This window comes from Aspergillus costaricaensis (assembly GCF_003184835.1).
Source record: "Aspergillus costaricaensis CBS 115574 unplaced genomic scaffold BO79scaffold_8, whole genome shotgun sequence".
NCBI lineage: Eukaryota > Fungi > Ascomycota > Eurotiomycetes > Eurotiales > Aspergillaceae > Aspergillus > Aspergillus costaricensis.
The window spans coordinates 673,122-699,615 of record NW_020291808.1 but is presented as its reverse complement, the minus strand read 5'-3'; the positions used below and the strand labels follow the sequence as shown (position 1 = coordinate 699,615).

The window sequence follows — 26,494 nt, the reverse complement described above, 5'->3', positions numbered from 1 at the left end:
AGAACAGGGCCTAAATGGTGCCACTCTTTGGCTTACGCGAAGCAAAATGTCACACCTATCGAATAAGAAGCCATGTGGACAGGGGGTCGGACTGGATCCTGCATGGAAGTCGAAATGCAATATCTGTGGCTCACAAACTGGAGCTTCCCAAACTTCGAAGATGCATCCGACGACAGTGACATACTCGATAAATTCTGGAACTTGTTAGTTCTACCATGCGCACAATACATTCGAGGCAATGCTCCAGTAAAAAAAAACAACCTGCCAATTTACAATTGACCTTTCCTCGAACTCACGCACTTCAGTCGCTGCCGATTGACTGGTTCAATCACTGCGTTGGCTGTGATGCAGTCCCAAAAGAAGCCCCATCAAACTTATTATCGGGCTCATGGTCGAAAAATGGTCGGAGAGAAGACGCCAGACTTATATTTGACGAGAACTATAGTTTACTCTCTCGACAGTGATCGTTCAAAGGAGGAATACAATGCCATGGCAACTTATCAGGCCAAGTTGACAAGACTCGTCCTACTCTACCTCACCATGTCGGAACGGTGTTCTACTTTTACTCTACAAAGACTATGATCCAACGAATGTTATATAAAGGTATCAAGCTTATAGCCAAGGAATATTTTCCTGATGATCGGGAACTGGTGTCTTCCCTCTGACTCGGGTTTCCCTCTTTATTTACAACATGGGGGCTCAAATTTAATACCTCTTGCCGACTGCGCCTCTAAAAAAGCCAACCATATGCGCATATATCAGCGCTTCGTGGAAGTGGCGACCCCGACAGCTGAAGAACAGTGGTTTGGGTTCTCTATCTACACAAACCCAAGTCCTGAACATAAAAAGGAAGCATTTACGAACCACTGGAAGCCACGAGCCACGTTGGCTAGTCAAAAACATCTCTACTTCTTACATCATAACTAGCCACAAGGACAGGAAAGCCGATCTTCCATATTGATGTCCTTCTCCCCGCTTCTAAGGACCCCAGGCGTTCGTCGACTGCCTTAGTGTTTCTCTGCTTACTTCTGCCTGTTAAGCACTAAGCTGACGGTTGGGCTTGCGTTTCTGACGGACAAAAGTCTCAGCGAGTGGTAGTTCTACTTGTCTACGCTCCATTGATCTTGCTAGATTGCTTGATTGATAGTTGCTGCTTGGAAGGTACAGCGACCTGCTTGGAAGCTGCTCACCCCTGTTTCGATGGGCCTGGTTGATGCTTCTTTATCCTCTCTTTATCTTCCTGGAATCAGGCTTGCGACATAGAACCTCCAACCAGCCAGCGCGCAGACAAAACTCATCCGGCTCCGTCCTTTAGTGAATCATCTATACACGCGAGGAAAAGTTATAAAGCGGCCCTTTAGATATTATCTATTATCTATGACCTGGACAGACGCGTTATAATCTCCGCTTAATCGCTTGCGAAGGAAAAACCGCGAAGTCACGCGCTACGAATGGCGAGTTGGTACACTGGGCTTTCTCAACGCCTTTCTATCGACGCAGCATTAGCTGTTGGATACAGCAGTGTGGTTTCATCCGATCACTGCGAATTGGCGTAGGTGGACAACTCCTCCACATCAGCCTCGCTCTTCCTAGAGTTTCCGGGCGATGCCTTGTCCACTGTCAAGTTATCCACCGCACTGGTCATGATTGGCTCGGGGTCCTCTCTGCAGACGCCATACTTGACTTCGACATGGCGCTCGGCACCAAAGTCAAGGAGGAAGATGCACATGAGCGAGGTCACTGACACATTGATCGAAAGGTCCTTCAAACAACAGATTGCCGCCTTCCTCATTCTCGAGTTCGGTGTTATCTTCCACTCCGTCATCATTGGTCTGAACCTGGGAGTTACCGGCGACGAATTCGCGACGCTCTACCCGGTCCTTGTCTTCCACCAGTCCTTCGAAGGTCTGGGTTTTATGTTTACAGGTACTAAGGTACCATATCTTGATCGAAAGGATGGCCATGCCACCATATTATCTCTACTTGATATCCGCGAAGAGAAGCCGCGAACTTATCCGCTATATGGTGGCAAATTGTTAATGGGCTTTACTAATGGCCTTTTAACAACGCAGCATTATTATACGCAGTAATGATGAATTATCCCATTACCGCGAAGCAACAAGGGCATGATCTTTAAAGGGTACAATAGTACCGTATTCCGGCAGTAATGTGGATTCATCCGATTACTGCCAAGCATGCTTGCACACCTAAAGGCATGATCCATAATAGTACCATAGTACTATATTAAAAGTACTATGGTACCATATTAAAGATACTTTATCGACCGGACAAACGGTCTTATCTCTATATGATCCCTAAAGGCCGAGATAGTCATCTCGAGACTCGCTTCCCACTACTTATGGTGGTCTTCTTTTGAACATATCGACAACGGGGCTTATATTTACGACTTATCTTCCTAGTCTCTGGGACGTACGTGGATGGAGCATGAAGCTCTAAGCATGCTTGAAAGCTGTCGATACTCTTTTTCCTCCATTCTAATATCGAGGACAAAGGGGTACCTAGCACATGGCGTGTCCGTGCAACCTTTGACGCTAGAACCGATGTTCCTAAACATCTGCATCTTCTCCGCCATCCTGTTTAGTACCTTCTATCTTTTATTCGGTACGTTTCAGTTGGTCTTTGAAAGCATATATGGCTTCGAGCTATGGCGGCGACGGTCTTTGTTTCCTGAGCCTGTTCGTCGGGATGCTCTTTGCCATATTCTCGGATCCTTTCTGGCGTCGCAACAGAAATGGCAGACGTTCTAGCCATCTTCCGTGCTTAATGCGGACAAGGAGAAAGAATTAAGACAATTCCTATCCCCTTTTTATCACGCCAAAGATTAAAGCAAAAGGCAGATAACCTGGTTTAAAACAAAACGCAGGATCCAGAAATAAAGTAACCATCATGATTAAGATGGCGGATTTCCCAGCTGAGGCGCCGTGTTACTTATTGCATGGACGTACCATCCGGCATGGATTATTATCCCACTTTAATAAGCTCGACTGGTTCTCCTTTGGAACGGTCTACCTAAAAGACCTAAAGAGCCTTGGATCATGGTCATCTTTACACGGATAAGTTAAACATTCGGCACTACTTTATCACATTTATCTTTGGATGGATAAATTACATGAGCCTCATATACTAGACTGGGAGTTCGCGGTGCCTACTCGACGGAGTAGTGAGAGTGAGCGGTTGAGGATAGACGCATGGCGCATTCTCTACATGAAGACCTGCGCAGATAGCCTCATACGAGGTCATTTTCTCAATTCGATCTGCGACTTAGCTTTCCTTGATTCAGGGCAGCCAAGACGATAAACGACGGCGATCGCTGGGAATATACATGGTATACCCCTTTTGGGACGGTCCTTCTATTGTTGATGTTGCCTTTTATGAGATTTACCCTTATTTCGAACTGCCCGCAAGACTCCACTTATCCAGGGCCGCGGTCTACTTATTTACTTCACCAAGCAATATGAATGGTGACTTACGATCGCTTCCTCCAGCTTGGGAGTCCAAAGTCGAGAGCATACGCCTCTAATCAAGGATATAAGGCCTTGCCTAAGCGAATTACTACTATATAACGATGACTGGCCCCTTATATCCTGGTGCGATCTACTCAACCGGCACACGCTGTCGCTATATAAATGACGCAGGAGTTCATGGAGTTGGATGCATGGATAGCTTCCTCCAAACATGTCTTTCCAGAAATTCGAGTGAAGACAAGTGAAAGCTTACAGACTTGTCTATTTCTTTGCCCCCTAAAGGACATGGACAATAAATGAAGTAGTTCGTCTGCTTATTAGACTTACGTCGAGGTGCGACTTACCCAGCCCTTTTAAGTGGCATGTATAATCGCCGGGGATACTTTCGCACAAGACTTTGTACTTGGCTGAATGGACCGACAGAAAATGCCCGTCAATAGTGTCTTTCCAGAAACTGGGCCCAGATGAGGAAGAGTCTCCGGACATGCTTGTCCGTGCTTTTGCCCTCTTATGAAGGATGTCGGGGGAGTCGCTACAGATAATATGCTTCTCTACATCTGTTTAGGAGCTCTAGTATGGTCTACCCCACACGATAATCAACCGACCATACTTCTCAACTCTATATAAGGCTACTATCAGCATCGCACTACCGTTGCTTTATACCCTTGCACTTGGAACTGTTTTCCGGTTCATCGAATATCCCGCATATTCGTTCGGCACCATGACTCTCGCCGAGGAGCTCCGCTCGAGTGTTTCGCGGGCTGTCGTTGTCTTATCTAGCATGATGTCGAGGCTTCTTATAAACATGTGCTGCTGGTGTTTAATAGGAACGATATCGTTCTATTGAAAGCTATGGGTTATAATGGCGACTAATGAGATGGAAGGAATCTTGGAATAAACTTGCATGTATTATTCAGCTCATAAATTGAGTTGACTTATTTGTATAAAAAAGAATTATTATGAATACGAAGCTATAATTTAGTTATAGACTTCTTTCTCCTACTTACACTTTCATCTTTACTGAAGTAGTAGTATGTTTCGTAGATCCTGGTAAATAAAGGAAGAAGAGCCATTATATAGTTTATCTACCGGATGTCAAACGAATACATGGCACTAAGCACCTCTCAAGAATACCAAGGAGACGAGCGAACACTTACTAACATATTCATGCCAGAATTCTTCGTTCCAATACTCAAGTGCAGGATAATCTCTTAACATTCAAAAACCAGTCATACTGTCGCGCTAATGACAAAATTAACATTGCATACAAATGGTGATAACGTCAACACCTTCTTTTTTCCTCTTTTCCTACGTGGTCAACGCGCTCTTTCTCTTTTGATCTTATCTTTCTATATATGAGATAGTTCTGTGTACATCGGATACTGCTGGTCTGCCTCTCCCAAGCTGGAAGCTTTTGCATATGGCATTCGGTCTATCCAGAATTGTCAACTTGAGTGGAGCGGGAAGTATTGCAGATCTTTCTGGCGATGATCGTGATGACTACAATTTCACTGTATTGCCCCGCTCAGTGAGTAATGGCTTGCTTCACAAAAGGACGCTACCCACTTTTTATCTAATGAGATATACTAGGCATCAATTATATAGAGTTAGAGTGTAAACAACGTGGTCATCTCGCCTCACATGCGTTGGATTAGAAGAGATCCACATTGGCAGAGTGGGCACATCGCCTCAGCTGATTCGAGGAGACTCGGACGGATCCCCACAACCTCGCGAAATGGCCCAAATAGGAAACTTTCATGATGCGGATAAGCTACATTAACCTTAAAAGGCCATATGGTCAATGTAGTATTCCCCTTAGGGGTAATCTATCTTCCTCTTTAGGCCAGATTGCGAACCTGTTGATCTATACGACGTGGGACAGCCTACTATTTCTTATAAATCGCAAGGTGACTCACGCTCATTATGAAACCCGCAGATCTATATGTTGGAAGTTATATAAGATCCTACTTTTCCAGCTGGAAATTGTTTATTACTTGATACAAGTGTTCAAACCGGCCCTATCCCAACAGCCATCGACACCAATTGTACATTTTTTTCCCAGACGCCTCTTATCTTTTAAATCATGGCCTTCAACCGTATCGCTGTCTATGGCCACCGTGGATTCGTTGGATCTCGAGTTGTCTCTGCTCTAATTGCCTCGGGAGCTCCAATCACAGTTTTGCATCGCCCTAGCTCGGATACTTCCAATCTCCCAGAACATGTGAGAAAGATTGAAGTCGACGTTCTTGATGAAGACGCTTTAGTTGATGCCTTGCAAGATATAGACATTGTGATGTTAGTCAGAGCTACTGCGCATTTATGACCTTTTCGGATCTGTGCTAATGGATCTGTCTCAAGTTCTCTTGTTGGAGACGAAGGAACCGACAGACAATATGGCTTTGTGAAAGCCATTCCTAGGACTAATGTCCAGCTTTTCTCTCCTTCGGATTTCTGTCTGCGCTATTGTGAGCAGGGAATGCGCATGCCCTGTATGAAGGCAAAAGCGAAAGTTGAAAAGGCTTCTAAGGATGCTGGGATTCCAACTACCGTCATCCATGTAGGAAATTTCGCTGAATTTACCTTGAGTACAACGTCAGTTGTCAACCAATCACCCGGGATGTTTATGCAGTAACTGACTTGCCACGAAAATTATAGGGCAGTGGGTGTTGATTTGCAGAATAACGTATTGGTCTACACTGGCAACTCTGCTACCGAACAAGTCACTATGTGGTGCGTTAACATTTACACCCAGAGACTCCCTTCATTTGAATCATAATCCCTTCGGTCTGATTTAAACTAAATTCCTTATAGCACCAAGGACTACGTAGCAGCTGCGTACGTGGACATATTCACCACCAGACCTATACATACTATCCAGAACCGGACTATCACCTTGTCAGAGCTTGCACCAACAGGCATGGAAATTGCTGCGATCATGAAAGAGAAAAACAGCAGGGAACCCTCTATTGCGACACGAAGCTTAGAGGAAATCAATCAAAGGATTGAGGATTCTCTCAGCAAGGAGAGTAATCTCGCTGTCCCGGCCTATTGCCGCAAAATGTGGGGAACGGGAGAAATGATGAAGATGCTTCCCGATGATTTATGGGAAGTTGAGGGTTACAGGAAAGCAAGTTTAGAAGACCTTGTCATAGGAGGAAAGTTGGATAGCTATAGAACTCTACCTGATCATGTATTGGAGTATCTTAGAAAGATTCTCTGAGATATGTTGCCAATGCTGAAATAATACCTTGTTAGTACATCATATTGATCCCTAATCTACCTCGTGATCCACCATAACAGAATTTCAGTCTTCCGTCCCTGGCTCGTTGACAAAAAGCGTCCCTTATTATAAAAATATGCCAAACAGTCAGTCATCTGTCCTTATTTCCTGCATCTTATTCTTCCGCCTCTTCAGTAGCAAACATCCTAGATCGAAAGTAGCCACGTGCGGTGAAATCTCGCTTCCATCTGTGTCCTCTCGAGTTGCTCCTGGTATCGACGCCTCATGCATTATCGCGTACGCCCATGAATCACAGAGTTGTCCCTGTATTACTACAATTGTATATCCTATCGGATGTAGTACAAAAAAAAAGGGTCCTCATTCCACGTACACTGGCAGAGGTAAGCCTCAATCACATGAGGTTCTTTAAGTGATCGTACGATAAGTGCTATCTCTTGTCGTGAAACGAGCTTGAAAGGTCCAGTTTGCGTGATAGGATGATCCTTGTGGTAGAGCCATTATGAAATATAAGTATGACTAGGTTCTCTTTCTTGAATAAAATGGCTTTATGTTTAGCATCGTACTCTTTCTTCATAAATACTGCAGTGACTTGCAAGGTGTCGTATGCTGTCGCGTGTCTTGGTATTTTTTTCACTAATACTGTTGATTAGTACCAGGTTAGATTTTGTGGGGAGGCGCATGCCATACATTAACTTATTTAGTGAGGCAACTGTTGAGGTATTCTTGCTGATAATGAGTATGGATTAGCGTAGGGCAGTAGGGAATACCAGTCCAACAGGACAGATCTCGACCAATTGGTTTATTATGTTGCTTCGACTATCAGTCTGGCAGTGGTAAGCTGTGGAATAACGTAATTTGGTTCTGAGCTTATTGCAAATACTGCATCAGAGATCTTTAACCATTTAGGATCATAATTACTGATAATACTCTTAGTATTCCCCTACCACCTATCACCAGATAGCCTAGGAGGGCTTAGGGCCCACTAAGCTGTGATCCAAGTATCTCAGCCTGCAATAAAAATGCTCTATTTGGTAATGTTATCCATGACGGAGCACACAGCAGTGAATTTGCCATCTCGTAGTACCATGATGATATCAGTGGTGATTGTATGGAAAGATCTGTTAGGAGGTATGATACGTTGTAGGGCTTCTGCATACTTCGTGGGATTTTCTCGATACTTGGTCACGCAGGATCGAGAGCATGGCACTCAGCTTCGCTCGCTGCTACTCTGACTAGGGTTCAGTCCTCCTGTGTTCGGTTCAATATGTTTATGTTTTGGCTTGTTCCTGGAGACTCAGTGTCATAATGCTTTTGATATCGATATTATATATCTTTATTCCACGACTTCTTGATCTTTTCTGTTCAAAGTCAATGTATGCGCGCGTAGAGACTTCTGCGGATATGGTGGCCTCTCTAATGTGGTATCAGTGATGATTGAAGATGGTAAGTTGCTTAGTTTGTTGGTGGAGTTGTCATAATTTTATATTTGGATTCGAGGATGGACTATTCAATTTTGATGTGTCAATTCAATCCTATAGTTAATTCAACCCATCCTTTTGAGTTAAAGTTATATTCACGGTCTTTGCACTTATCGGGCCTGCTATACAAAATGCTATGCTATTCATGCAGTGCTTCACTGTCTGAAGTAGGAAGTCGCCTTGAATATTGTCAATTCCCTCACACTCGCAGAAACAAAGGTAAGAGTGTTGTAAATGGAGTAAAAGTCATTGCTGCAGCTTAGCTGGACAAGGCTGAGGCTACGAGTGGTCTACAGAGCACCATAAGAACATGGATGATACGCTAATGTGAAATATTGGAACATGTTAGAATTTATGTATTGATTTCTATCCTCCCATTCGGGTTACAGCCAAGGAAAACTCCCCGTAGGGTAAAAACCTTGACCAGGACGATACAGAGTAGTCAATCTGAATATATAATCCCCAACCACCATCAGTCTCCCTATTAGATGGTTAGTACCAGTATATAGGGATATCTGTTCTGGTTCACTAACCTATCGGCTAACTCTCCTCGCTTCCCTGCGGGGTGGCACTCTTTGTATTTTGGCCAGCCTGCAGAGCCATCAGTACTAGTTTCAAATAAGCGGCAGGACTACTTACAAGCTCTGTCACTTACTGGGCCTGCCACTGTGCAGGTACTCGCTCTTGGTTATATCCCCTCCTGTGTATGCTAGGTGCCCCAGTGGAAATCAACCGGGATATCCCAGCGCTCGATGACTGCCTTATTTTAGCCATATAAGAGAGATGTTGACAGGTATAAATGGCAGGCAGTTTAGTGCTGGGCTATAATAACGGTCAGCATATATCCCTCCCTCAATATGACAAAAGGGTACTGACATATCCACGGTAGAGGCTAGCCTGACGTGCGGACGATCTTTATCCAGCCTAAAATGGTCAGATCTGACCTCAGCCTGCTGACGAGGTATGACATACAAGTTCTGTCACTTACTGGGCATGACCGCAGCGCCAGGCATCGAAACAGGAGGACAGATAAAAGAGGAGGAAGGGCCGATGGCGGCCAGGAATGGGAAGGAGAGAAAGGATGGGTGGAAGGCACTGATTACGTTAGAGAGGCATGATATGATGAGCAAGAGGACTAACCAGAGCATTTCCCTTTTGGAGCTAGCCTGCGTGGTGGGTTGCATGTTTTTAGCCAGCCTGGTGACTGTCAGTATAAGAAGCAGCAAAGCATCTGACTGTGACTCACAAGCTCTGTCACTTACTGGGCCTGCCCACGGGGCGGCTTATGCTCAGAAAGGAGGTGTTAGGCAACTATCCCTGCTTTATTGCTCAGTTAGTAGCCAACAGCCTTGCCGTCACACAAGCACCACCAGAGAAGCTCTGATGAAACCCATGCTAGACAAGGTCAAATCCCTCGGTATGCCCACCAAAAGAGCCTAGACGGCGGTCAGCCCAACCAGACCTGAACGAGCACTTACCCAAGCAGCATGTTCATGAAATCGCTCGAAGCAGAAACAGGGAAGGAACGACGGCGAGGAATACCTGTGAAGAGATGGCAGTTAAGCAGATTAGCAAGGGCAAGGAAGGTTGAAAGTGGAAGAAGAGAGTAAGAAAATAAAGGGAAGGAAGAGAGAAGGATAGGAGAGAGAAGAGAATGAAAGAAGAGAAAGAAGGGGGAGGGGAAGGCCGTCATTATCGCCAGAAAGACTAGGCCGAAGACGGGCATACAGACACCGGCAGGGAAGGAGCAGATGCAGAACTGCGACTTCCTCTTCGGGAAGGTTCGAGCTGCATGGAGAGGCGGGCAAACTGCATCCAAGTCGGGATGACACTCCAAGGACGAGCAAGTGCGGTCAAGGTTGAACAATCCATCTGGTATCGGTCTCTCGCAAAGCCGGCTGCCTGTCGAACAGCATCGTTAAACGAACGAACGATCTGGTGTCAGCTTTAGAAGAATCGGAAAGACGAGCGTCAAGTCGAAGCATCGGGTATCGCAATCCATGTCGACGGCGTAGTCACGGGTGTACGGGCATCGACGGTTCTGGCAACGTAATGGCAAATTCTCCGATTCGTAGGCGAGCTATGTTCCTAATGAGGTGGGCGGGAAGGCGACGGTGTGGATAGCTGGATTTGTATCATGTCAAGAGAGTACAAAGTCGGGGAAGAAATCAGGACGGAGCCGAGCATCTTATATTCATGCTATTTCTATGTACAGGAACGACGATCCATTCTCGTCTCAGAAACTTAAACTTGCTGCATGAAGCACGTCGGTTAGGCCGCAGCCAGCAAACCCTACTTCGAACTGCCAATCCCATTCCATCTTCGAGTGGCTCCCAGCGGTGAGGTGGAAGCCCACATACCAAACAAATAAAGGGTATCACGGAAATATGAACAACAAAGTGCCTCACGAGAACACCCACTCGCCAGTCCGAAGCATCAGATTGCCCGGCCAGGAGATGGGAATCCAACAGGCCAAGATCCGGGCTGCGGTGTGCGGCGAACAGCTGTCGGCTGGGCGCCAATCTCAGCCACGTGGCACATGACCCAAGTGATGAGCGATGCAACTTGGCGATAAAGAAGGTAAAAGTCGGAGGTCGAAGACGAAATGCAGCTTTTATTAGAAATGACGTGGTCTGCGCTTTTCCCCTCAGTGGAGATGAAACCATTGCCCTTCCCTTGCGCCTGCGTGATACACCGCTGTCGCCAGGGGCAGTACCCGGCGCTCACATTGGGCAATCAGATGCAAACTGGCCATACTCTGAAACCACGCTGTGACAGGGCCCTTGAAGCTCCACTGGACAGACCACCGACCAGAAAAGGTCGGTAATACCTGAAACAGCCGACCGCGGAGTTGATGTGAGGCTGATGTTGGGTCTTCAACAATCAAGCAACCTTACGGCCAACGTTGCCAATGCCGCGGCCAACCACACTGATGATCACATCCCCATTCTCATTCTCACCACTCGCGTCTCTCAGACCCCAACCTGGAGCACCGAACTTGGTCAGGTCCCTGGCCAGCTGGATGGTGCTCTCCTCGGCGATCACGTCCCGACCAACTTGGATTCGTCCAACATCCTCCGATCCCATCGTCATCAGACCCAGCATGGTCGGAACAGCTGCAGGGGCAACGCAACCTCCCTTCGAAACGGCCTCGAGTAGCTGGTAAGCACATCGCTTCCCAATGTCTTCAGGCGCCTCGCCGCCTGCGGGAGGCGACGCCACATCGGCGGAGAACAGGCAGCCAGTAGACGACTCAGCGACCAACGAGAGTCCGAAACCAAGACCAATCTTCTTTTTCGCGGAGGGGTTGCTCTTCTCGGGGGCAGGCACGAGCGGCGCCGACGACACATCAGAGAAGATATAGGTGTCAGGGACGAGTGGGTTTAGAACACCACGGGCGGTTTCGATCATTCTTGCGTTATTGGATGCGGAAACACCGACGGAGTAGGCCACACCGCGGACCTTCTTGATGCGACCGGCGTTCATGAGGTGCAGGGTCTTCGGCAGCCGGAGCTGGTGGCCAAATACTAGCTGAACTTCTCCACCACCGCCTCTGCCATTGGGTCCAGGGTTCGATCGCCGTAGGATGCGCAGCTCGATGTTGTTGAAAATTCCAAATTGGTTGTAGAGAGGGAGAATGGCAGTACGCACACTGTCCACGGACATGTCACCATTCGGGGTGGACGAGGTGATCACACCTGGACCAGTAAAAAGGACCTTGATGGGCGCCTTGGAGAAAGGTGCCAAAAGGCAGAGCGGCAGCAGATAGTAGCTCACACCACGATTGCACCCTGCAGGGAGCTCGTGCCTGACGACACCTCCGCTGCTCGTGGCCACGCCTGGCGAACTGCCTGTAATGAGACCGGGCTTATAAACAAGGATAGTACCGGTGTATGAGATCTCCATCTGGGAGCCATTGGTAATGGACTCCAGGAGACGGAGGAAGGAAATTTCATGAGGAGCGAGACCGGGATTCGTAGGCGACGAAGGACGGATCTGGGAGATTTGAATCGTGCGGCCGGTCAACGTAGCGAAGACGAGACGGTACACGAAGTTCTTGTGGGAAGTGAACCGAAGAGGGGGTTGAGACGTTGACGCCATTGTAGCTGTACTGGAGACTCTGCGAAATCTCCGTGGTCAATCAACAATCTGTAGATCAAAATCTTCGTCGGCGCCAGATGCTCGCCTGGACCGCAAAAAGCGAATCGAGAAAATCTGCCGGGGCGGAGTTGTTCCGGCGCCGAGCGCGGCGTTAATCCGCGGTTATCTCCGGGACGGATAGGGACCCTTCACCGGATAGATGCGATGGGTTGGTTGGGTCGATTTGATCTGCATTTATAATCAGTTGCTTTCTTCGATACTTTGGTAATTGTCCATATTTATCTTCACTCTATCAATCCACAATACTACACACAGAGACAAATCACATCGTCATCATGCTTCCACCAGCACTGAACATCCCCAAATGGTACAGTAATCCACCTCCACATCGCCACTACAAACTACCACATCCTACTACCCCTCCCCCGCATTACTCTCCTCTACAAACAAACACACGCAACACAAACCACCTACTCCCAAAACAACACATGAAAACAACTCACTAACTAAACTATAACAGGCTCGAAACCAACTCCCACCTCCTCCAACCCCCCGTAAACAACTACTGCGTCTACCACCCCTCCTCACCCGCCACACAAGGCTACACAGTAATGATAGTCGGCGGTCCCAACGCCCGAACAGACTACCACATCAACACGACGCCCGAATTCTTCTACCAATATAAAGGCTCCATGCTCCTCCGCACCGTCGACGAATCCGCCACCCCGCCCACCTTCCAAGACATCCCGATCCACGAGGGATCGCTGTTCCTGCTGCCGGCGAATACGCCTCACTGTCCCGTACGGTTCAAGGATACGGTGGGCGTGGTGATGGAGCAGCCGCGGAAGGAAGGGGCGGTGGATGCCATGAGGTGGTATTGTCGTAATAAGGATTGCGGGGAGGTGGTGTGGGAGAAGAAGTTTGTTTGTACGGATTTGGGGACGCAGGTTAAGCAGGTTGTGGAGGAGTTTGCGGGCGATGAGGAGAAGAGGACGTGTAAGGCTTGTGGGGTTGTCGCGAGGTCGAAGTATGAGGAGGGGGAGGTGGTGCAGCCTTAGTTGTAGGACTTCTTAGGAGGGGTTGTTTGTTGGGTAGTGTTTAGTTAAGAGTTGACTGGGTGGTGTTGTGGTGAAGAGATACCCTGTTGAAGCTATATATGGTTGGTTGGTTGGATGTAATAGTAGTTGTGTAAAAGAATCTATTGTCTGCTTTCTAATTATCAGTAGTATGATGCTAGGTGTTTGCCAAGGCAGTTGTATACGTGGAAAGTGGCTTGTGATTGGAATGTATAATTAAAGAGGTATCAGGCACAGTTCTGGATAGGGGAATATAAAAGATGGAGAAATAGCCACATAGCCAAGAAGCCGCTGTGACCAAAACAGGCAAGTAAAACAGTCTAAAGAATGTGACAGAAATAAGAAAAAGGCTAGTAGAGTAGTGGCACAGGAATGTAATGCAGCCGCTTTGAACAATCAGTAACCCTTGCAAAGCGCGCTATGCGGTTTCATACAGCCAAGGTAGAAAAGAAAGACCAGAAAATGCCAACATGATTATGTTGTTTGTGAATGAACAAGTAGAAGGATATCCTGAAAATGTGTTTAGACATAGTGCGCCTTGAACAGAAGAATACCAGAAATGACAGGTCCACTAATCCGACATATAGGACACACATCTCAATCATCGGTGCACGTAGCATCATGACCATCTGGTAATTAAGCTGCCATCAATCTCGTGCATCGGCATTCCGCTTCCATCAATCATCAAATGGACAGTCAATGCTCTCGTGGCCATCTCTCTCGCAAAGAGCACACCACTTAGACTCGTCAACGACGCCACTTTCCTTGCCGCCAACAGGGCCCAAGGTTGAGGAAGAAGCCGACAAGTTCGCTTCTCTTAGTCCCTCCATCACAACATCACGACCCGTTTTCTGAGGAGTCGCGTCCTCTTCATGTGAGGATGTGGATGGTTCACCCGTGGATTCCTCTGGAGTTGGCTTTTCATCCACAGAGCTGTCGTCATGGGGTGCCTCAGCAGCATCAGGGACCTTCTTACTTTCTGCGCCGAACATGTTGGTGCAGGTCAGAATATCGTGCCCTCCTGTCTCACAGATCTCGCACCACAAGGAGCCACCGTCCTCCGAGCGGCCGTCTGACTCGTGCATGGTCTCCAGACGATGATGAGAAGCATCCGAAATACCGCGGTGGCGGGTAGAGTAGGCCTGATATTGTCCCTCGTGCGGAGGTAAATCTTGCCAGTCGTGGGGAACGACTGTGCGATCCGAAAGCCGATGCGCATGGTTGATTCCATGGCCGTTCGTAAGCTTCCCATTGACACTGGGGGACTTTTGGTGGTTGGGCGACGAAGAGACCGCGGAGCCGGGAGCGTGTGTTTCACCATTCAGCTGCAACTGCTGGAGCTCGCGTTCTAGTTCTTCAATGCGGTATGTCTTTCTTTCGGCGATGCGTTCAAATTCTTCGACACGTTGTTCCAAGTGAGCCACATGGTCGGGATCATGGTTCGGCGGGCTCGTTCCAAATCCATTCTGTTGCAGGGCATGCAAATCTGGGTCGCCACGGCTCAAGGAGTGGATGATTGCTTTTAGACCACGGATTTCATCATCCTTCTGCTCCAGTTCCTTCGAGTACTGCGGCCCATCACTAGCTGGATGGGAGTCTTTGGAATCCCGCTCCTTCTGTAGTTCGAGCTTTGTCCGCTCGACTTCCCCGCGCAAGAACTCAACTTCTGCCCTGGCTTCGGCCTCACCGCGGCGGGCGTCCTCCAGACCCTCTTCGAGCTCCGACACCAATTCTTCCAATTGCTTGAGCTGTCGCGCAACAGCCTCGACATCCTCCCCGCGGTCCTGGAGCTCTCTATTTTGTTGCATTAATTCGTCCAGCCGCTGCTCATAAACTCGCTCCGTCTCGGAAGCAGCGATCTCTAAAGTATCCAAGGTGCTTCGGAAGTCGGCGCGGTGCAAGTCAAACTCGGCCGTCAGCTGAGCAATCCTCTCGTTCCTTTCACGCAACTGGGCCCGGATGGACAGCGAATCTGACCCCTCCAGTTCCTCCAGAGTTCTCTGAAAGTCGGACAGGGTATGAGCTTGCTCATCTAGCTGCTTATCTCGGTCGAGAAGTTGGTTCTCTAGACTCTTGATGTGATCCTTCAGCTCTTGCACCTCTGCTGCCATCGCTGATTGCTGAACTTCAGATACTCTAGATGCCGGGCCATCATCCTCTGTGCTCACCCGGCTGACTCGCGAGGGAGGGCGGTCAGAGGCGCGCGACGGGGCTTTGATAGGACTGCGGGGGTAGGTGCTGGAGGGAGCCGCGCGGGAGGCTGAAGAGGGCGTGCGTAGCCCGGTCAAGGTGAGCTTGGACGGCGGAGGTCCTCTAGGAGATTCAGGGCGGGGGAGAGAAGGGCGTCGGACGCGTGGTGGGCGCATTGCGGGACCAGGGCCAACGGACTTGCTGAAATTGACCGGTCGGGAGGGGGTTGGAGGGCCGGTGCTCACTGTCGAGGTCGGACCAGACGAGCGCTTGGTGACGTATTTGTTGTTGTTCATAGGCACAAAGATCCCTGAGCCGGGGACAGACGTAGAGAAGTATCGCCTGCCCTCGACGTCTCCATTGTTTTTTCCTCGTCTGGCATGCTCCGGCGCCAGCTCGATGCCTGCAAACTTTCCCGGCTTGCCCGCAACACTTCCCAGATATTTGACCGTCCCGAACATACCCCCGGGGACATTGACCAGGTCACCCACCTGGACGTCGTCGAGGGGCGCCATGGCGAAGGGGGATGGGAGACGACTGGTGGTGCGCTAAATAGAGGGGGTGGTGGAAATGAAGTCGACTTATACCGCACGAAGGAGGGGGAGAGCTTTCAGAGAACTTGCGACGGCGGGATTTAAGGAATGCGTTTAGAAAGGGGTGGCTGCAGAAGTAGTAGGGAGGTTGGAGAGGTGACTGATCATAGGCCAGTCGTCATGGTGTTTGCTGGATGCTGGGGTTCAGCTGCGAGGAGGAGAGGCTCGGAGGGTTTGTTTCCTTATGCCGTCCAGCGTTTGCCTCAGTTGGGCAGCGAAGGACGGAAAAGAGAAAGAGCCAATCCGTCCGGTGGATAGTAAGAGATGGACTAGAGACTGAATTGTTCAGTCAGTCACTGCCTCAGGGAGTGAAATACAGAAGCAAAACAGTTGCTAAGGTTGAACGGCCAATACTGTGTCGTCATGCTAGCAGGGACAGGGGACCCTTTCACACCGTCTAGTTGGTCACAGTTGGCCGTCAAAGACCAATTATTCTTCCATCTTCGCATCGCAGCGGCCTCGGCCACAATAAACACACGAACCATGGGTTGCTTCTTTCGGCGGGTGGCCTGCCCCACCGGCCCGAGTGGGTGTTATGTATTTACGGAATACATGCTCATACCTGCATTAATCATGCGAAACTGTCCATTCTGAGTACTATGTATCAGTATATACTGGTATGTATTACCCACAGAAAAGTACAGTTTACCACCAGCTCCTTGGCGGGCTGACTAACGCATGACTAGTGGATGCCTTTTCATGCCTCAGGTTCTCCATCTCACCACATCATCGACTGGCTCTCATTGCATCCACTCACTCACTAACTCCGCCTCAATTCAGTCCACGGATATCGACTCCGGTCTGAACACGCGGCTTCCAAAGTATTCATTCACCCTCTTCTCTCTTCTCTCTTCTTTCAACCTCCCCAATTCATCCTCATTCCCTTTCTCCGCTGGACCTTACTTTGTACATTCCATCTGCTCAAGGGCCTCGGATTATTTGCTCTTCCCCTCTCCCCTTGCTCCGCCGGCTTCTTCTGCTGCCTGTGCGCCTGCGCCATCGTCGGGGTGGATCCCAGCCGTCAGAACGATAGTGCCGCGTAGTCACCTCCTAGTCGCCACGGGGACCCCGTCCCTACAGGTATCGCGGCTCAATAATCAGCTTCCTGTAGCTGCATTGTGAATAGCTTTCTTTACACCGGCGTGCTCCTCCATCCACCATGGCGCAATACTTCTTCGATCTTCTCTACAACTTCACAGATTGCATGTGCTGTTTCCCCAGCACGCCGCAATTAAAGATCAACAATCGTAGCTTTAAATTGCTCCGACTCCTCGGTGAGGTATGATTGCCTCTGGCTAATGGTTTACTGCACAACACCCGGAACGCGCGATGCTGACAATCAACGCATCATTCTAGGGTGGTTTCTCTTATGTCTACCTCGTCCAAGACAAATCGACCTCGGAACTGTTTGCGCTAAAGAAGATCCGGTGTCCCTTCGGTCAGGAGTCCGTTTCCCAGGCGCTGAAGGAAGTGGAGGCCTACAATCTGTTCACTACCCAGAACAACATCATTCATTCCATCGACCACTGTGTGTCCACCGAATCCGGCTCGAAATTCCGCGCCGATGGCGGCGACGCAGGATCGAAGACGGTCTACATTCTCCTACCATACTACCAACGGGGTAACCTACAAGATGCCATCAATGCGAACCTCGTCAACCATTCCCGCTTCCCGGAGAAGCGCTTGATGGTGCTGATGCTCGGCGTTGCCAATGCGCTTCGAGCGATGCATCTTTACCGTGTGAAAAGCGGTACGGGTCCTACACGCAAGGCTAAAGCTGTGAGGAGAGAGGGTGCAGAGGCAGATGCGGACACTGCTATGCGGATGCCGAAACCGAAGCGACGCACCAGCCAAAATGTGGATGAAGAAGAAGAGAATGAGCCATTGATGGATGACGAGGTCACAATAAGTCAGGAGGGCGTGCAAGACGGCGATCTTCGCCCGTATGCCCACCGGGATATCAAGCCCGGTACGGCTGCTGCTCCTATTGTAGCTACAATGCGCTAATTTTTGCTTGCAGGAAACATCATGATCGCCGATGATGGCCGTACACCCATTCTCATGGATCTCGGATCGTTAGCACCCAGCCCCATTGCTATCACCTCCCGGTCGCTCGCCTTGGCCGTCCAAGACACTGCTGCGGAACACAGCACGATGCCGTATCGGGCACCCGAACTGTTCGACGTCAAGACGGGTTCCATCATCGACACAAAGGTGGATATTTGGTCGTTAGGATGCACGCTCTACGCCTGTCTGGTGGGCAAGAGCCCCTTCGAAGCCCGCAGCGAAGAGACAGGTGGCAGCTTGAGCATGTGTGTATTGGGTGGTGATTGGAGATTCCCCGACGAGAAATCGAGTGCGACCAAGGGCAAGGGCAAGGCCGGTGGCGATGATAGCCGCAAAGATAACACGATGCAGATCAGCGCGCCCGTAAAGGACGTGGTCCGCAAGTGCCTGCAGGTGGAGCCTGCAGACCGGCCTGACATTGATGAGCTGATTCAGATTCTGAAAGACGTTATCAAGGATCTTCCCGAGGAGGATGACATTGCCAGTGGCTCTAGCTAGTGGGCTGCAGTGTCTACCTGTTTTGAGTCCTGTCGTGAGTCAGCTGGTGGGCCTGTTCCTGTCGGCTGAACTACGTGCGGAATTGTCTGGCCCTGGCCAGATTGTATTATACCAGCCAGATCTGCACATATCGCCTCATTTTCTATTCCTACGTGTTCCTGTCTGTGGTTATTTGGGGTTGTCATCTAAGATTCTCTGCTGTGGTTTCCAGATTCGTGAACTTGATACCAGAATAATATTAGCTGCAGGCGGCAGTTTGATTCCAATCCTCCTTGTTTATCGGGGCCCAACCCGGCGTAGAGATGATCAGTTTGGAGGATCCCTGGTATCTTTGATAAGATCTGGGGGCATCCCATGGGTTGACGATGATCTGGGCTTGTTCTGGCCCATTCGTAGAGTGATTCCGGCACACCAAATATCCCGAAATCCGGTCCAAAGGTAGGAGCACCCCCCGTCAGCCTAGTGATCCCCATTGAGAAAGTACGAATCAGATCATTATTCAACAAAGCTGATAAGATAGCTAACTGAGTCCACCCGACGGAGTACAAGGACTATCTACCATGGCTCTGTCCAGTGTGATCCGTGCTGGAGGGGGGCATGTTTGAAGCGGAGTAAGTCCGTGAGCATCACATCTGTCCCCATCGAAGAGAACGATCGGAGCGATGCACCAGTAACATCTGCTATCAACAGTCCTTTCCTGGACTTCCAATAAAGCAGCCTAGGCTATTCCCGATCAGCCTGCGAGATACGATTTGCCGACAGCCCCGCCCCTCGCTTTAGCAACTAAACCGGTTAGCGATGGATGACATCTGGATGGAGTTAAATGGGCCCTGCGCGGGGAAGTTCCATGCCGGACGGGTGGTTATCCAACTTATCCAGCTGCCATCAATGGATTGATCTGCTGGAGGAGATAGCAGAGGTGGATCCCAGGCTTCTTTAGTTATCAGCTGGACTGGACAGAGCGTCATTCAGAGCCAACAATTGAGCGGTTGTCTGTCTGTCTCCTTGCTGCACATCGGAATGTCTTCCGCCTGCTTATCTGCTGGATGATGATAACAGAACCAGCTAGGCTGGTGGACCTTTGACGGATATCTATATGGACTTACTCTTTATCTATCTACTAGCATTGCTAGGGATTTGGTCTTGCAGCGGGGATGACATATTTGCTATTTGCCGACGCTTTGACTTGATTTGCTCTGGTCGTTTTCGGAGTATTTCTGATAAACAGCCTTCGACCACCTCGCCTGCTGCTGTCATTGACGTTACATTCCTTTCATTCCTCCTCCTCTCCCCACTCTCTATCCTCCTCTCCTCTCTTTATGAACGAGTTGCGCGGTTAATCCAGTATCTACAAAATGACACCAGGCCTTGATCGGACTGCTATTCCGGGCACCGTGACGCTGGTGGATTTGGAACATGTCCTTGCCACCCGTCATGCGGATCGCGGCGATAGTGACATCGTTCTCATTCCGGAACCGTCCAATGACCCCGATGATCCCTTGAACTGGGCCCCATGGAGGAAGACCTTGTCTACCATCTGTGTGAGCGTGTATGTCTGCAGGATGAGTCTGTTAGGTTGATCTAGTGGATGCGGGGACTAACATGGGACCTGCAGGTACACATTGTTTGCTGGTATTGCATGTTCGGTCGTCTACTCAGTGCTCACGCAGCTTTCCGATGCAACCGGTGTGTCGGTTGATACTCTCAATGAGGGAACCGGGTATATGTTTCTGTTCGCCGGATGGGGGCTTTTGTTTTGGCAGCCACTGGCGCTGCAGTATGGCAAGCGTTTGACATATATACTTTCTTTGGTTGGCATTTTGGTATGTACCCTGGAAACTCACCACTACCAGAACTAATGTATTCTACAGGGAACTTCAATGTGGGGGTACGTTCTCACATCCGGCGATTGGCGTATGTGTAAGTACTGACTCTGGCAGTCCCTACATCCACACCAACGGTCAATGGATTGCGCGCAGTATCCTTTCGGGTTTCTTCACGGCTCCTATTGAGGCCCTTCCGGAAATAACCGTGACCGATGTCGTGAGTCCATCGGGTTCCATACCATCAGACGAAGCTGACAGTTCAGTACTTCACCCATGAGCGGGGAACATACATGGCGCTATATGCATTCTTCCTGGCAGGCAGCAATTACTTTGCCCCAGTCATCTGCGGCTTCATCGCCCAGTACCAAGGCTGGGAATGGGTTTTCTACTGGCCCAGCATTTTCTGCGCCTTCAGCATTGTATTTTTATTCTTCTTCATGGAGGAGACGAACTACGTGCGCGAGAAGCCATCAGTCGCCGAGGTTACTTCGACAGAAGCTTCTTCGCGCACGTCCGAGCAGGGTGAGAAGGAGAAACGCTCTGCTGATGTGGCACAGCAGAGTGACACAGAATGCGGGGTGATATATCCGAAGAAGACGTATCTTCAGAAACTCTCGCTTATAGGGCCCAGACTGCCGAGGAACAATATGTTCCGCCGGTTCTACCACACATTGTACTATCTGAGTTGGCCGGTGGTATTCTACGCGGGGTATGTTTGCCGCAACAGTGACTTTATATAGCTAACCATGGCAGGTTCTCCTATGGCTCATACCTTATCTGGTTCAATGTGCTGAACGGAACGGCTTCTATCATTTTGGGCGGCGCACCCTATAACTTCAGGTCGGTTGCTTCATTCTAAATCATGAATTATGCTAACCTGCATAGCTCTGCCATGGTCGGACTCAGCTATCTATCCTGCATTGTGGGTACAATACTAGCGTGAGTCTTCCGGGATATTCTCAAGTATATAATAAACCAACTAACATCAACAGCTCCCTCTTCACCGGCCGCTTTAGCGACTGGCTCACCGTCCGACTGGCGCGACGCAACAACGGGGTCATGGAAGCCGAGCAGCGCCTGTGGCCATTTGCCATCTGTCTTCTCCTCGTGCCAGGATCTCTCTTGCTCTGGGGCGTAGGTGCCGCTCACGAAGTGCACTGGTTCGGACTCATCGTCGCGATGTGTCTGCTGGCGTTGGCGAACACGTGCGGCATCACGCTGAGCGTGAACTACCTGGTCGACAGCTACCGGGAGCTGAGCGGGGACGCAATGGCGAGCGTGATTTTGGTTCGGAACACCATGTCGTTTGCCATGGGCTATGGGTATTCCCCCTATCCTTCCACGTTGGTGTCTTCACAAGCTAACTGGAACAGAATCACACCGTGGGTAAACCACCTCGGATATCAAAACTGCTTTATATCCGCTGCGTTCGTAGGCATGACATGCGCAGCAGTGTTCCTGGTGATGATCAAATGGGGGAAATCATTCCGAATGCACAGTCGCGAGAAGTATTGGCGAATTGTGGAGGAGAATTGGGCGAGAGGGATGGGGCATTAGCTCAACAATGAAGTTCATCATAACGCCATACTATATAGTATATACACTCATGACGAATATATAATCCAACCAAACCATGTCCCGACAACAAAACCAATCAACCTGGATAATAAATGATAATAAATTCACCCCCTCCCCATCTTCCACCTCATCGCATACTCCCCCTCATACCTCGCCCTCACCATCGCCTCAAACCACTCCCTCTCCATCCTCTCCAACATCTCCTCCGCCGTTTCCTCTTCCTCTTCCTCCTCATGATCCACCACAGCTTCTTCCTCCCTAATCTCCCCCTCCTCAACCTCCTCCCTCATGATCTCCCTCATCTCCCTTTTCCCCCTCCCCCTCCCCCTCCCCCTCCTCCCCCTGGGATAATCCCCCTCACACCCCCTAAGCCCAATAAACCTCCCAAACCTCCTCCTCTTGACCTCCAACCCCACCTCTGCATCACCCACATACCCCCCTTTACCACCATCAGAATCATCCCATCTAAGCCACGGCACAATCCTAACCGGATACCAGAACGAGCCACGCACCGGCGGATGCACCTGATGGAAATGCACAGCGAGTCTGTCGAGTTGATCCGACGTGAGGAGGTTGTATTGCAGTAAGGAGAGAGGGAAGTCGGGGTGTTCGTGTCCCGTCGTGCTGGAGACGAGTGGGTGGAGGGGTGTGCGGAGGTGGTGGAGGATGGGGGGGAGGTGGGGGTGGAGTTTACTCTTTCTTCGATTTTGATGATCTTTGGGGGGTTGGGGGTGTGGGTGTGGGTGAGGTGAGTGTGTAGGGGGTTTTGCGGTGGAAGTGGAGGTGGGTGCTGGTTTTGGGAGGATGTGTCGATATCGGGGGGTTGATCTTGGGGGTAGGGATGGTGGTGAGGATGGTGATGGTGATGGTTGTGGTGGTGGAGGGGATGATGGTGCAGGTGGGATAGTAGGTGATACCGGGGTTGTAGTTGGTGATGCGTGGTAGTAGTCCTCCGGAGATGGAGGGTCGACGGATAAATAGTGTCTGTGGTGTTGTCGTCGCATTCGTCGTCGTTTAGGTGCTGGTGCTGGTGCCGATGCTGCTGCTGGGGATACTGCTGGTGATGGATCAGGAGATGGTGATATGGTTTCTGAGATGCGACGCTTGCTCATTGTCAACAGACTCTCCGAGTTGGTAGTATATTGCCTGTCTGATTCCTCGAGATAGTTATTGGTACTTCGAGGAACAAGATGTAATTATATACCTTGACTGCTTTGTTGATTGCATCTACAATGTACTCTGAAAGTAACTATAAAAACTTGAAACGGGCGTTGCCGGTCCCTTGTCTCTGCACAATAGCCTCACCCGGTCTTTGTGGGCGCATTGTTGCATAAAGAGATGGTATCTCCCGCCTTGTCTTGCTCCATTGTCTGTATCCGCGTGGTAGCTACGTATGGTGTAGTTCGAAACAAGAGCTACACCTGTTATAGCATTATAAAGGCATTGGACAATGCCGACAAAGCATCGCTAGATGAGCATATGACCTCGTATTTGACTCCGATGAACATCCTACTAAACACTAATCTATACAGAACCAGTGTTCAGCTAGCGGCCCCATCCAACGTCACTTGCTGGAGTCGCCGCTCCATCGATGTCTGCTTCGTCGTGCTAAACTCTGCAAATTCCCGTGACGCCGGCGGCAGTCCCACATACTTGTTGATCCAGTTGAGCACGGTGTGGTGCCACATGAGCGAGTTCTCCGGGTTGAGCACCCAGTGGTTCTCGTCCGGGAAAGTCAAAAACGCACTTTCGACTCCCCGCATCTGCAACACGTTGAAGGCAGCAAGGCCCTCTGCGATCGTCAAACGGTAGTCCAGCTCGTTGTGGATCACCAGATGCGGCGTCTGCCAGTTTGCGGTGTGCCGAGACGGGTCCCAACGCTCCCAATTCTCAGGGACCTTCCACAAGGGCCCCTTGAGATCCCGCACAGGGAAGTAGAGCTCCTCGGTGGAAAGCATCGACGTCATGCTGAAAATTCCATCGTGGGTCACCAGAGCCTTGAATCGTCGGCCCAGTGGGTGTCCCTGGATCCAGTTGACCATGTAGCCACCAAATGACGCACCGAGCGCCACAGCACGGGATGTGTCGACGTACTCCAAGTTATTCTCAATATAATCGAACCCCTTCTCGAGATCTATATATGGCAGGCTGCCGTAGTTGCCACGGATCTCATCCGTAAACTTTTGTCCGTAACTGGTGCTGCCTCGGGGATTGGGCGTAACTACCACGTAGCCCTGCTCAGCAAACACCGCCGGATTCCAGCGCGTGCTCCACTGATCGCACCAGGCACCCTGAGGCCCGCCGTGGATCAAGTAGGCTAACGGGTACTTCTTGCCCGGCTTGAAGTTAGAGGGCTTCACAACCCAGGCGTGGACGGGAGTGTCGTTCGCTCCTCGGTACCAGATCTCATCCACCTGCGAGGGCGAGAGTCCGAACACAGCACCGTTGCGACCGATGGAGGAGATAACGCGCACGTCGCTGGGAGACTCGGGATCGACAATGGACCAGACGCTATTATCCACCAAGCTAGTGCTAGAAATGAGCAGCTTTGTCGACTTCTTAGATGCGGGATAGACGTCCGTGACGTAGCCCGCGTTAGTGATCTTCTTCAGCTTGTCCGGAGTTGCATGGCGAATATCAGCCATAGGAAGCTGGTACAACACGCCACGGCCATACTCCTCGACCTGAATAAACAGAGACTGGTCGTCATTCGAGAACGTCAGGCCAGACGGGCTGGAATCCCACAACCCCTCTCCGTCTGCGGAGGCAAACACCTCGATCATTTCGCCGTTCCAGGGGTTCGGCACATATAAGATACGTCTCTTATCCGACTCGTAACCATCTTCGCGCATGGCGAGAAGGACAATCGAGCTGCCATCCGAAGTGAGGATCGGTGAAGACATGGCCCCCTCGAGTCCCTTTACCGCGCAGACCTTGGCCTCCAATGCGTTCACACCGGTCCATGAAAACATAGGGCAGTAGTAGCAGGAGCAGGAGGTGTGCGTGGCAGGGTTAAGGTCCGGATCTTTCGCAACGAAGACAATTGCTGAGGGGCTGATGTCAAAGTCTCCGGTGCCCCCGAATGGCGGGATAGGGGCCTCGACACCCGCAAGACCGCTCACCGAAATCAAGTTCGTCAGTCCTGACACGGAGTACTTGCCCGCTTGCCTGGTAGCTGGCGACAGAGGGGCGCGCTGCAGCAAGCCATACCAGATGGCATTCTTCTGCGGCTCGATGTACGAGTCCCAATGTCTCACGTAGAGCGACGTAAAGAGCTTCCCGGTGCTGATTGGCTTCTTTGCGTCATGCGGATTATAAAGCGTCCCATCAGGGTTCGCCTTACCAGTCACAGCAAAGCCGATCTTGCCCGGCTCGACGACCGTGACCTTGAGATCGGAAACTGGGCCAGGGACCGTTCCCGCCGTGTACGTCTTGTCTGCCTCACGTGCATCTCCCACAATAAAGCTGGTGTTGCCGTTGGCCTTGGCCTTGAGCCAAACCAGCTGGTTGCTGTCACCCAGCCACTGCGGGCAGCTGGCGCCGGCGTCGTTGGTGATCAGAGCCGACCGGCCAGTGGCGATATCCAGAACACGGATCTCGTTCGTTTTGGAGTGAGATTCGAACGAGTAGGTTGTCTGAGTGTAGACGGCAAGGGTGCCTGAGGCATTCGGAACTGGTCCGGAGCGCCTAGGGGCTCCGAGCAGAACCCTGACAGGTCAGCTTTGTTGCTTTGAATATGAGAACTGATAGATCGGGATTGGACGACGAAGTGAGCTCTGTTGCTGGTATTGGTGATGGCTTACTCTGGAGTGAACTTCATGGATCGGATGGTCATGTCACCTGCACCGAAGAAGGGTCAGTAGCTGATCGACAAGCAGTGATAAGATAGGGGGTGCATTACTGTTCCTGAACAACAAAAAATTGATACGAATAGCCAGTGAGGAATGGACAAGCGCAGTTCCTCCTCGTGGCTGATGGATGTCAGACGAGTAGGTGTAAGAAAGATGGGGGAGAGCTGCAGGCAGATGAATGAGGAATGGGGACCGTGAGGGGAAGCAGCAGAAGGAATGAGGTGGTCGGTGAGGGGAGTTCCCTTATCGGCTGACCCATCATCTGCCACCTTCTGCCATCGTCTTTCCCCGGCTTTCCCAACGGACCTCCGGCTAGTCCCTGCTTCCACGGAGTTACTGCAACCTAGATGGCAAAGTTCGGCAGATCCCAATTCTAGCAGATATAACCGCGATTTACATTGATTCGAGTTGATACGGGATTCCGAGAAATGCGGGGAATCAAGTGCCTACTTGCTACTGTGGTTCATCCCGGTGGGGACCTCAGGCACTCCATAATGATCACCGGTTCGC

The 26,494-nt window shown here is 50.2% G+C and overlaps 11 protein-coding genes across 11 annotated transcripts; 4 read left to right on the top strand and 7 right to left on the bottom strand.

The window, feature by feature from the left end:
- Nucleotides 1-1,537: 1,537 nt before the first annotated feature.
- BO79DRAFT_215618 (uncharacterized protein) lies at nucleotides 1,538-2,593 on the bottom strand (the record flags this gene model as incomplete). Its single annotated transcript, XM_025683275.1, has 4 exons — nucleotides 1,538-1,696; nucleotides 1,746-1,907; nucleotides 2,153-2,239; nucleotides 2,435-2,593. The coding sequence occupies 4 exons, from the start codon at nucleotides 2,591-2,593 to the stop codon at nucleotides 1,538-1,540; spliced, it is 567 nt and encodes a 188-aa protein (XP_025542099.1).
- An 840-nt stretch (nucleotides 2,594-3,433) lies between these two features.
- BO79DRAFT_215617 (uncharacterized protein) lies at nucleotides 3,434-4,500 on the bottom strand (the record flags this gene model as incomplete). The annotated part of the gene is made up of 6 exons (XM_025683274.1): nucleotides 3,434-3,450; nucleotides 3,492-3,537; nucleotides 3,739-3,761; nucleotides 3,830-4,042; nucleotides 4,149-4,246; nucleotides 4,493-4,500. The coding sequence occupies 6 exons, from the start codon at nucleotides 4,498-4,500 to the stop codon at nucleotides 3,434-3,436; spliced, it is 405 nt and encodes a 134-aa protein (XP_025542098.1).
- A 1,068-nt stretch (nucleotides 4,501-5,568) lies between these two features.
- Nucleotides 5,569-6,705, top strand: BO79DRAFT_191260 (NmrA-like family protein; the record flags this gene model as incomplete). Its single annotated transcript, XM_025680812.1, has 4 exons — nucleotides 5,569-5,780; nucleotides 5,844-6,077; nucleotides 6,141-6,215; nucleotides 6,297-6,705. The coding sequence occupies 4 exons, from the start codon at nucleotides 5,569-5,571 to the stop codon at nucleotides 6,703-6,705; spliced, it is 930 nt and encodes a 309-aa protein (XP_025542097.1).
- A 2,296-nt stretch (nucleotides 6,706-9,001) lies between these two features.
- On the bottom strand, nucleotides 9,002-9,566 carry BO79DRAFT_80215 (uncharacterized protein). The gene is made up of 5 exons (XM_025689768.1): nucleotides 9,451-9,566; nucleotides 9,345-9,401; nucleotides 9,193-9,299; nucleotides 9,081-9,128; nucleotides 9,002-9,026 (listed from the first exon to the last, which is right to left on the bottom strand). Exons 2-4 carry the CDS (start codon nucleotides 9,386-9,388, stop codon nucleotides 9,097-9,099), a joined length of 183 nt encoding a protein of 60 aa, XP_025542096.1. The 5' UTR covers nucleotides 9,389-9,401; nucleotides 9,451-9,566; the 3' UTR covers nucleotides 9,002-9,026; nucleotides 9,081-9,096.
- Nucleotides 9,567-10,978: 1,412 nt separating this feature from the next.
- Nucleotides 10,979-12,346, bottom strand: BO79DRAFT_80202 (RNA 3'-terminal phosphate cyclase-like protein). Its single transcript, XM_025689767.1, has one exon. The coding sequence runs from the start codon at nucleotides 12,303-12,305 to the stop codon at nucleotides 11,088-11,090; it is 1,218 nt and encodes a 405-aa protein (XP_025542095.1). The 5' UTR covers nucleotides 12,306-12,346; the 3' UTR covers nucleotides 10,979-11,087.
- Nucleotides 12,347-12,568: 222 nt separating this feature from the next.
- On the top strand, nucleotides 12,569-13,441 carry BO79DRAFT_191256 (3-hydroxyanthranilate 3,4-dioxygenase). The gene is made up of 2 exons (XM_025680811.1): nucleotides 12,569-12,672; nucleotides 12,826-13,441. Exons 1-2 carry the CDS (start codon nucleotides 12,641-12,643, stop codon nucleotides 13,361-13,363), a joined length of 570 nt encoding a protein of 189 aa, XP_025542094.1. The 5' UTR covers nucleotides 12,569-12,640; the 3' UTR covers nucleotides 13,364-13,441.
- A 166-nt stretch (nucleotides 13,442-13,607) lies between these two features.
- On the bottom strand, nucleotides 13,608-16,453 carry BO79DRAFT_208099 (CAP-Gly domain containing linker protein BIK1). Its single transcript, XM_025682311.1, has one exon. The coding sequence runs from the start codon at nucleotides 16,084-16,086 to the stop codon at nucleotides 14,059-14,061; it is 2,028 nt and encodes a 675-aa protein (XP_025542093.1). The 5' UTR covers nucleotides 16,087-16,453; the 3' UTR covers nucleotides 13,608-14,058.
- Nucleotides 16,454-16,842: 389 nt separating this feature from the next.
- Nucleotides 16,843-17,286, top strand: BO79DRAFT_226390 (uncharacterized protein; the record flags this gene model as incomplete). The annotated part of the gene is made up of 1 exon (XM_025683791.1): nucleotides 16,843-17,286. One exon carries the CDS (start codon nucleotides 16,843-16,845, stop codon nucleotides 17,284-17,286), a length of 444 nt encoding a protein of 147 aa, XP_025542092.1.
- A 37-nt stretch (nucleotides 17,287-17,323) lies between these two features.
- BO79DRAFT_226389 (putative serine/threonine protein kinase ENV7) lies at nucleotides 17,324-22,112 on the top strand (the record flags this gene model as incomplete). The annotated part of the gene is made up of 9 exons (XM_025683790.1): nucleotides 17,324-17,438; nucleotides 17,552-18,133; nucleotides 18,185-18,715; nucleotides 20,095-20,270; nucleotides 20,400-20,506; nucleotides 20,601-20,772; nucleotides 20,807-21,264; nucleotides 21,548-21,877; nucleotides 21,929-22,112. 9 exons carry the CDS (start codon nucleotides 17,324-17,326, stop codon nucleotides 22,110-22,112), a joined length of 2,655 nt encoding a protein of 884 aa, XP_025542091.1.
- Nucleotides 22,113-22,237: 125 nt separating this feature from the next.
- On the bottom strand, nucleotides 22,238-23,245 carry BO79DRAFT_244114 (uncharacterized protein; the record flags this gene model as incomplete). The annotated part of the gene is made up of 1 exon (XM_025685345.1): nucleotides 22,238-23,245. The coding sequence occupies one exon, from the start codon at nucleotides 23,243-23,245 to the stop codon at nucleotides 22,238-22,240; it is 1,008 nt and encodes a 335-aa protein (XP_025542090.1).
- A 92-nt stretch (nucleotides 23,246-23,337) lies between these two features.
- On the bottom strand, nucleotides 23,338-26,148 carry BO79DRAFT_208097 (oligopeptidase family protein). The gene is made up of 3 exons (XM_025682310.1): nucleotides 26,035-26,148; nucleotides 25,937-25,973; nucleotides 23,338-25,841 (listed from the first exon to the last, which is right to left on the bottom strand). Exons 2-3 carry the CDS (start codon nucleotides 25,966-25,968, stop codon nucleotides 23,675-23,677), a joined length of 2,199 nt encoding a protein of 732 aa, XP_025542089.1. The 5' UTR covers nucleotides 25,969-25,973; nucleotides 26,035-26,148; the 3' UTR covers nucleotides 23,338-23,674.
- Nucleotides 26,149-26,494: the final 346 nt, after the last annotated feature.

What these genes read in the sequence shown, in the direction of transcription:
- BO79DRAFT_191256 (XM_025680811.1), top strand. Translation starts at nt 12,641, where the DNA reads ATGCTTCCACCAGCACTGAACATCCCCAAATG. An exon ending in GCACTGAACATCCCCAAATG is followed by an intron (nt 12,673 to 12,825) that starts GTACAGTAATCC and finishes AAACTATAACAG; the next exon opens with GCTCGAAACCAACTCCCACC.
- BO79DRAFT_208099 (XM_025682311.1), bottom strand. Translation starts at nt 16,086, where the DNA reads ATGGCGCCCCTCGACGACGTCCAGGTGGGTGACCTGGTCAATGTCCCC.
- BO79DRAFT_80202 (XM_025689767.1), bottom strand. Translation starts at nt 12,305, where the DNA reads ATGGCGTCAACGTCTCAACCCCCTCTTCGGTTCACTTCCCACAAGAAC.
- BO79DRAFT_80215 (XM_025689768.1), bottom strand. Translation starts at nt 9,388, where the DNA reads ATGCAACCCACCACGCAGGCTAGCTCCAAAAGGGAAATGCTCTG. An exon ending in TCCAAAAGGGAAATGCTCTG is followed by an intron (nt 9,300 to 9,344) that starts GTTAGTCCTCTT and finishes TAACGTAATCAG; the next exon opens with TGCCTTCCACCCATCCTTTC. An exon ending in TGGCGCTGCGGTCATGCCCA is followed by an intron (nt 9,129 to 9,192) that starts GTAAGTGACAGA and finishes TGACCATTTTAG; the next exon opens with GCTGGATAAAGATCGTCCGC.
- BO79DRAFT_208097 (XM_025682310.1), bottom strand. Translation starts at nt 25,968, where the DNA reads ATGACCATCCGATCCATGAAGTTCACTCCAGA. An exon ending in TCCATGAAGTTCACTCCAGA is followed by an intron (nt 25,842 to 25,936) that starts GTAAGCCATCAC and finishes CTGACCTGTCAG; the next exon opens with GGTTCTGCTCGGAGCCCCTA.